General features: G+C 40.8%; 1 protein-coding gene across 1 annotated transcript; it reads left to right on the top strand.

The window, feature by feature from the left end:
• Positions 1-2,971: 2,971 nt before the first annotated feature.
• On the top strand, positions 2,972-5,394 carry LOC119733969 (5-hydroxytryptamine receptor 4-like). The gene is given in 2 exon segments (XM_038207348.1): positions 2,972-4,244; positions 4,247-5,394. Coding segments are annotated over 2 exon segments (1,044 nt in total). The 5' UTR covers positions 2,972-3,364; the 3' UTR covers positions 4,411-5,394.
• Positions 5,395-9,481: the final 4,087 nt, after the last annotated feature.

Here is a 9,481-nt window from a genome sequence, read left to right on the forward strand (position 1 = left end):
GACAATGGTGAATCTAGTTAAGATCGTGATAGTAGGGCAGCGTGTACAATATTCATGATAATTAGGCATAATTGAACAGGGTGCGTAAAAAAAGGAAACCCAAATGGCAGGACTGGGACAATTTTCTTAATAAAGTTCTGTATGTAGCACTTTCAAAATCTTGGATACGAAAGCCCAATTACCACAATTTCTCTAATAAAAATCAATCAAATCACTCATGTACTTTTCAAGTTGCGGAATTTTAAACACAACCACCGTTTGAAAATTCTGTCCACTGATCACAAACACATACATGTATATGTGTGTTCTTTCAGCAAAACGAAAACGATTCTCGCAGGGATATGCATGTGAATCGTTTTCGTTTTGTTGAAAGAACACGTACCTACAGGCAAAACTTCATTCCAAAATTGGTCCTGCAATTTGGGATACGTTTTTTTTTTTTTACTCATCCTGACATTATGCCCATCTGACTACGGTGAATCTATAGCTAAAATCATGATAGTGGGACAACCCGTACAATATTCATGATAATATTATTATGCAATCTGACGTGATAAAATCTATTAACGGAACTTACGGTCCTTGGAAGGAAAATCGCATATTATTAGGAATATCTAATGTAATTTCATGGTTGAGATATTTCGTTACGCCTATGTATTGGCTTAGCATTATAATACCGGTAGTGTACACCCAACCAAAGCAACACGTGGCTGTTATGTTAATTGAGACTATCTCTGTAACAAAATAATCTGTTAGGCCTACAGATTGTTAACAAAAAAATAATAATTGAGAATCACATTTTCTCCCGTTCTCATCAAAGTACCATTGAAATTTGTAGGGAGCTGACAAGATTAATCAGCGAAGTCATTCGTTCATTTACTCAAACCAATAGATGCCGTGTTAGTACAGCAATTGTCGACTCCTGACCTTTTCATTAACGGGTTCCGTTCGTGTCGCGTGCTTTGCGTGCGTTATTTGGCGGCAGTAACCTGAGAACTCAATAAAACAAATGCTCTATGAGTTATGGGTTGCAAGTTGTGGTCATGATTAATATTCACAACCAAAAAAAAAAAACATGTACGGCTAAGACAATACGTGTCATTTTAATGAAATTGCATACACGCTATTTCGCCAAGATTGCCAGATGCGTGACACACTTGATTGATGCAAATTGAACCATTTTCTCCCATTTTCTCCAACGTCACACTTTCCTCCCATTTTTCAACTTGTCCAAGTATAAAGGGGTGACTTTCTTTTTTTGGTTGAGTGTATGAGAGAATCAACACATTGGCAAGAACACAATCCACAAGAAAATGATTATGAAGGCCAAAGGCTCTGGTTCAATTTTTCAGCGCACAGTACCTAAACGACGTATTCACGGGGATTAAACTTCTCTCGTTTTAAGAAACAAGCTGACACGATTCATCAGCGATGTCGTTTGTTAATTACTAAAACCAATAAAGCCGTGTTAGAGTAATTGTCGACTCCCGGCCCTTTCATTAACGGGTTCGCGTGTCGCATTTTCTGTGCATCATGTGACGGCAATAATCTGCGAACTCAAGAAACATATTACAAGGATGGTGTATCTTCATGGTGCCACAAAATGTGAAAGATATGGATGTTGAGTATAAGAATGATAACATTCACACATAAAAAACATAGGCTATACGGCGAAGACAATTCGTGTAATTATGTAAAGTGGCATACACGCTATTTCGCCAAGGTTGCCGCACCATCGACTTAATTGCAGCAAATTGAAAATGTCAAGTCCCTTTAATACCGGCTGAACCGACTGAGAATTAAAAACAACGCTTCTCACTCATTTAAAAAGTGGCAAATTGTTTTTTAGAGGCCGATGATTAAATGGGCTTTGACGGACCAGGTCCGGGGATGGCCCAAGGGGGAGAGAGAGAAAGAGGGGGGGGGGGGGGGGAGAGTCAACGACCAGGAAATAATTACAGTATCTTTTCTTAGAACGAGCCGGGGGAAAATCATTCTTTTTTTCTGCAACCATGTACAGTCAAAGACCGTAATGCGCATGTGGCAATTGGTGAAAGAATGGTCTCGTCCCTTAAAAAAATCTTTATGAGCCGTGAATCAGGAAAAAAATGAATTTTATTTTATCGGCCAGTGAGACTTGATGAAACACAATTTTGTTAATAAAATTCACTTCTGGGGAAAAATACACGAAAAATTTAAATATTGCTGGGACTCAGACCTTCAACCTGCAGCATGCAGTGGCGTAGCCAGCGGGGTAATGGGAATATTGCCCCCCCCCCCAAATATTTGGGTTTTTTTGTAAAAGAATGCCCTTTTCCTTTCAAGTGCCCTTTTTTTCACAAGTGTTTAGCTCCCCTCCCCCGACCCCCAATGTTTTTAAAGAGTGCCCTTTAAAAAAAAAAAAAAAAAAAACAAGTGCCCTGATTTTGAAACAAGTGCTCTTCCCCCCCCCCCAAAAAAAAAAAAAATTAGTGCCTTTGTTTAACTAGTGGCTGTAACAAGTGCCTTTTTTGGAATTTCCGCGCGTGCGCCTCCCTGAAAAAAAATTATATCGTCCAATAGTGTGTATGATCGTCCACTTTGAACAGCGCCCTCATTGAAAGATGGTACCAGCACCCCCCCCCCCCCCCCCCCCCACAATAATTTATTTTACGGAGGCCAAGTGCCCGGAGAAAACAACCTGCCTACATCTCAGCAGGGATGTGCTAGTGCCCTTTTCAAGAAATGTTTGCCCCCCCCCCCATAAAAATTAACTTGCTACGCCTATGCGCAGCATTGTGACAAGTGACGTAGCGTAGCAGGCCACACTCCAAAATATATAATGTTATTTAAAATGCATAGTTTAACTCAATCACGTGATATGTTTCACGCATGCGCAGTAAGGTAAATGACTTGACTAGCTTGCAGAAGAATAAAAAAATTGAAGCCCTCGCTACGCATGCGCGCTCATAGAAAATGTGGCCGCGCTCGACTTCATTAAAATAATATATGAATATACCGTTGAGGTTTTTGTTCAGAGGATAGGCCTATTCTTTGTTATTTTATTGTTTGACACTGAATGCGCGAAAGATTCGTTCATGCATAACGATACCAAACCATTGCTCTCTCTGACGTGATGCCCAGGTCAGCTGGCTAGGACTATATTGCGGGTACATGACGTCTTTCTACATAACAACGTTGCTAGTAAAATGCTCGTGTTGGAGAAATCCGCGGAGACACTTGTATCAATCATACAAAAGCACCGAGTCAGAGTTGGTCTACTGCCACTTTAAGGTGTTTAGTTTTTGCAGTACTGATTGCTGTATAAATTTGTCACCAAACCTTCGTTGTCAAAATATCAGTAGTGGGAAACTGTTTTGTTGGCATGATCCAGACTTCTACCATGGGAGCATTTGACAACGAGACGGGCGGGAGGTCATCGGCTCTGGTGGCGGTCCGGTCTTCGTTCATGGCTATCATCATGCTGTCGGCTATACTTGGAAACGCTTTGGTCCTACTAGCCCTGGCAAACTACCGGATTCTACGCAGCAAGACCACCGCGTTCATCGTCAATTTAGCGGTGGCCGACTTGGCTATCGGCCTGACGGGTATGCCGCTCATCCTCGGCTCCAGCATCGCCGATCGCTGGATCGCTGGCGAGGCTTACTGCACCGTAAACGGTATTACAAACGTGATATTCTGCGCGGCCAGCATGCTGACTCTAGCGGGGATCGCCCTGGATCGCTACTTTGCCATCGTGCACCCGTTCCGCTACCTGGAGTTCATGTCGTCGCGCCGTGTGGCCGTGATTGTTGGCTGGGTCTGGCTGGAGCCGCTCGCCCTGGGTATGCTGCCTGTGGTCACGTCCTGGTCCAACTACAAGTACTTCCACAACGAGTACATCTGCACTATTGATTGGGGTTACAGTGCCAGTTTCTCCTGCACCGTCTTTGCTGTGGGTTTCTTCGTTCCTCTCGCCATCATGTGTTTCTGTTACTTCCACATCCTGATGGTGGCCCGCAAACACTCTCGGAAGATTATCGCCATGGAGGCTCTGGGTTCTAGCGAGTGGGCCGTGGCGACCCGTCGGGCCAGGCAGCTCAAGCGAGACGCCAAGGCGGCCTTCATGCTTCTCATCCTCATCGGTAACTTCATGGCCTGCTGGCTGCCTCATTTCGTCGGCATCTTGTGTTTGGTCTTCACCAGGGGCGAGTGCCCGTTCTCGGACGCTGTGTTCACGACGACCACCTGGCTTGCCATGGCCAACTCGGGCTGAACCCCGTCATCTACGGCTTGTTGGACAGGCGGCTACGACAAGCTGTGGGTCTGATCCTACGGTGCAAGATGAGCCAAAGGCTGCATAGTCCCACCCATTTGGCGACAACCAGACAATCACAAGCAATGGATACTGGCAGACCTAGAGAACCTTGATAACGGCCTGGGCCCTATTGACCACATTGTTTTATAATAATTTAAGATGAGAGAGTGGAATGTATCAAGAAAAATAGTCTACTAATGATCAACTAAATTTGCTGAACGCTTCTGCGGATTAGGCCGAAACATAAGGCTAAATCCACAGGGAGCACACATTACTTAAAAAAGGAACCAGACTATTTTTCCTTTCAGCTTCGCTTTGGTTACGTTGATTGGAATGGGTAAAATCAAGATGGCCGCAACATGATAATAGTCTATGACGAGGCCACGCGGCAATTTCAGCCATTATTGTTAGTACATTTAAATTATTTAAATACCACATGGGAAGGACCCAAAACAATGCAAAGTGTAAGGCATAATAGTGTAGGGGGAAAAAACTAGAGAGCATGAAAGATGAACGAAGAGAAAAATGCATAGCGTGAGAGAAAAAAATATGTTGTACAAGGAAACTATTCATTGCACAAAAACGGTAATAGTATTCAAATTGTTATTCGTTTAACTATACACGGCGAGTCAAAAAGAAATTGACCTTAGTCCGGGTGTCAAACCCCACTTTGGAGGTTGGACCGTGAATCAGGGTCCGTAAAATATGTTAAATATGGAAATTAGCTACCGCTATATGGTAAAATATAAGTTTTCTATATCTCTTCAGGATTTCGTCCAAACCTATCAATCGAGGTGCCTAGACCATGTTTTTGTGTCTAATTTATGTCTTTTATGCATAATATGCAAATTAGCAGCCATTATCTAACATTTAACTTCAATCTATATCTCCGCAAGAATGTTTCCAATCGCATCAAACGAGGTATCTAAGCTCATGTTCTTAGGGTCAACTAATGCATTAAAGCCATTTCTGCACTGATTATGTACATATTTTATGCATATTATGCAAATTAGCACTCGCTATTATCAGAAATAATAATAAAATCTATGTATTTTCTCCGAAGGAATTTGTCCAATTGTGTCCAACGAGGTGCCTAAACCCACGTTTGTTTAGGGTGAACGAATGCATTAAAGTCATTTTTACAATGATAATGTGTGCATTTTATGCATAATATGCAAATACGCATCCGCAATTATCAAAAATTTAACATATCTTTTTCTCCTCAGGAGTTTGTCCAATTGTATAAACGAGGTATCTAAACCCATGTTTTGAGGGTCAACGAATTCTGATTGTCCAAACCCCTAAATTCAGAAAGGGGGAAGTCGCCTCTATTTCTAATGATAAAATTGTCCGTCCCCCTAAAATTCAGAAAATGGGAGTCGAGTATAATTTCTTACGATAAAATTGCCCGACCCCCTAAATTTAGAAAAGGGGTCGCATGTATTTCCTATGATAAAATTGCCCGACCCCCTAAATACAGTAAAGGGGGTCGCATGTATTTCTTATAAGAAATTGGCCGACCCCCCCCCCCCTAAATTCAAAAAAAGGGGGTTCGCGTGTATTTTTAGTGATGATTTTGTATGCCCCCCTAAATTCTGAAAAGTGGGGTCGCGAATATTTGTAATGATATTGTTCGGCCCTAAAATATTGAAAAGGGGGTCGCGTGTATTCATGTCATAATTCCCCGACCCCCCCAAATCCTGAAAATGGGGTCCTGTGTATTCTTATGAATACTTTTAACCGACCGCCGAAATTCTGAAAAGCGGGGTCGTGCGTATTTCTAATGATACCTTTTTAAGTCGCTACTACCTTTCTTTAGTTTCAAAAAACTTGGGTCATGGTGTTGTCTAATGATGATTTCCCCGACCTCCTGAACTCTGTAAAGGGAAATATTCGTACTATGTATTTCTACTGATGGTTTTTTTCCCCGACCCCTAAATTCTGAAAGGGGGTTCGCATGTATTTCTAATGATTATTTTCCCCCAACCCTACTGTTTTGTTTTTTCCAGATCGTTTTCATTATCAACCATTCAATTTCTCGTGATTTTACACATGTGATCAAATTGGGGTTTCTTTTTCACCGTTGGGGCATTCAATTCCAATATTTAGGCACCCAAGATTTTGCTCCGACTTTCGTTTTCGTTTTGGAGCATTCTATTTCGTTTTGGTGCATTCAATAGTTATTAATTTGAAGCATTCTTAAAATAAGTTGTTGACATCTTTTGACGATTGATGTATTCAAATTAGCGAACGTCGGTGCGCATATGACGAATTACCATGCTTTTCTTTTCTTATTCGTTTATGGGCAATCATTTTCAGCGTTTGGTCATTCAAATTAGTACGATTTTTTAATTGATATATTTTCCTCTTTTCCTCTGAGGTTCGTTTTTTTTCTCCAAACTTTGTGACTGTAAAATTTATAATGTAACAAATTAACTGATATGAGGGATAGATGGTGTAACGAATAATGAAATGAAAAGGGAAAGGTATTTTTTTCACTGTTGATCTTTTCTACTTGTTTAAAAAATGTATGGGACATCTTTAGGTCGATATGTTAATCTTTTAACTTTGTTGACTGTTATTTTCGTTCTGTTTTTGTAAGTTTTATTTTATTCATCGCTGATTCACCCATCGATCTCTTGACGTGCAAAACATCGGGGCATGTATGTTCGCTTATGGTTGTACCGTCGGGAACACTTCACTTGGGTAATTTCTCAAATATTTTATCTTGGGCCTCTTCCATCAGACGAACACATCTCCACTCATTTAGGTTCATTCCTTCTTATGTCTGCCTAAACACTTATTTAAAGGGTCCATGCAAACTGTTTTTAATGCAAACATTGAAAATGCCTCTTTCTATCCCATTTAAAGGGAATGTACATCATTGGCTTTTGCTGTAATTTTCAGAAATGAACTATTTTAGGGGTTAGTATAATAGATAAAATATTGTTACACTGACATGTTTGAAGTTTTCTGTTCGAAAATGCTTGAAAAACCAAGAAAAACAAAAATGTTCAAGTAGTCTGGTTCCCTGACTCCACTAAAGATAAAATGGATCCATTTATAGATGCCGGAAAATTGTAAGGTAAGGGAACCAGTTTAGCTGACCTGCACCCGTTCATGAACATGTAACCAATAAGCAAACAAAATTTGGACTGAAGAAATGGTAAATTTTGAGCAGTAGTTGCTAAATAGTTAGATTTTTCCAACGGTGGTCGGCCGACCACTGTTGGAAATGTGTACAAAAATACCATTTTCTTGAAAATGACTTCACACCAGGTGCCATAATTTTACAGGATGCTTTAGACTGTCATTTACCTACATCCTAGCAAGGTATTTCGTAAAAACTTGATAGTTTTATTTTTCGATGTTTGCAAATGTTGTATATTCCCTTTAACCTTTAAGTTTCAAGTTTTTAGTTTATCATTTTGAAGGGTGTTTTTGGTGCCTTCTCGGCTTTAACGCTTATGCAAAGTTCTAAATTCATGAGCAAAACTGTGATGTTATTCCCGGCACACGGCTATTTCAGCACAAAATGTTGCTAGAATGTTGGACATTCTGCTGTCATAAATTTCTTTCTTTGGTGATTCGTTTTTGTGTAAGTACATGGCAGTTAGCCAATGCAACCCTTTCTCACAAATGTTTTCAATAATGAGCAAATTTTGGGTTCACAATTTGAACAGAAAATCCCTCAACTGAACAGTGTCTTCCTGAAACGGCATCACAGCAAAAGCGCGCTCAGTAGTCCGGAAAAACATGGAAACTTTAAGATGTTTAAAGAAGTGCACTTTGCAATATGATTATACAAAAAAAGGATGTGAAATATATAGTTTTTATACGTTTAAGAGGAGTGGAACGTTGTACAGTGGGTTCCTAAGAATAATTCATCGCACAGACCCTTTAATTAAGAAAGACGAGGTGTGCATCTACGGATTCTGAGATATTTCAGAATTTTATAGAAATACGGACACGCAGGAAGTCTTTAAAGATGCTTGCCAGAATGTGAAATATGTTTGCCCATTAATGAAAATGAATGCCCGATCAACCCCTCACTGTTGGTTCAGACGAATTTGAATGAACAACAAGCTACTTTTAATTTGAATGCATCTTTTACATGAACGAGTGAAGCCAAAAGACGATAGAACGCTCGGATAGTGAAATTGTCGGATAGTGAAATTGAATGATTCTTTTTGATCGTTGAATGACGATCTGCGTGATCTTTCAATTTCAATCTAAATTGAATGAGCCAGACGTTAAATTTGGTGAAATTGGGCAGGAAAATCTTAAAAGAAAATGCTAGCCCAATGGTTTTTCCAAACCTCAGTAGGTTTTAGCGGGCCACACTCAACAAAGCCCATTGCAGAAATCCGTAGTCAATCCGGCCACGAGGCAAACATAATTCCAGTATCGGTAAAATTGTTATATAATAAGGGAATAACAGTGTGAGGAGCCGGTCTTCACTGCGTGATAATGACCGGGTGTGGGGGTGACCGCTGTTAATGGACCGAGACGAAGGTCCATTAACACAAGGGCGGATCCAGAACACAATTTTGGGGGGGGCCAAAAAAAAATTTGGTCCCCCCAAAAAAAGTGGGTCTCAAAAATTACGGCGTGGGGTTCGGGGCCCGTGAGGGCCCCGAAAAATTTTTGGATTCTAGATGCTCTGTGGTGCGATCTGAGGCAATTTCTGACCACTTTAACCAATTTTTTTTGAGGAAAAGATGGTGGTGTACTCATTTCCTGCCTTTATTGCGATGTCACATTAAAAAAAAAAAAATGGGTTTCGTTTTGGGGGGGGCCATGGCCCCCTTTGGCCCCCCCCCCCCTGGATCCGCCCTTGCAACTTGATATCAAGCTCGAAGTTCCAGTGTTGTAGGTCTCGAGACCGGTCTCGGTCTCGGTCTCGAGACCACTTTTTGCCGGTCTCGGTCTCGGTCTCGGGAGCTGTGGTCTCGGTCTTTTCTATTTTCCTTTTCAATTTTTCCTTTATTCGTGGAGGCGGGAAAACTTTTTTTTTTTCATTATATTTATTAATGGATATTCATCAATTCGTAGACCGTTAAATTGGTATTAGTGGTGGACTGCTGAATTTTGTGATCTCTTTATTAAAATAGACACGACTTGGGAATAGAGTATGCAAATTACGTGAAATGTTCACAGTTACTACTCAATAACATGTTCTTT

Source organism: Patiria miniata, unplaced genomic scaffold, assembly GCF_015706575.1.
Source record: "Patiria miniata isolate m_02_andy unplaced genomic scaffold, ASM1570657v1 HiC_scaffold_26, whole genome shotgun sequence".
NCBI classification, from domain to species: domain Eukaryota; kingdom Metazoa; phylum Echinodermata; class Asteroidea; order Valvatida; family Asterinidae; genus Patiria; species Patiria miniata.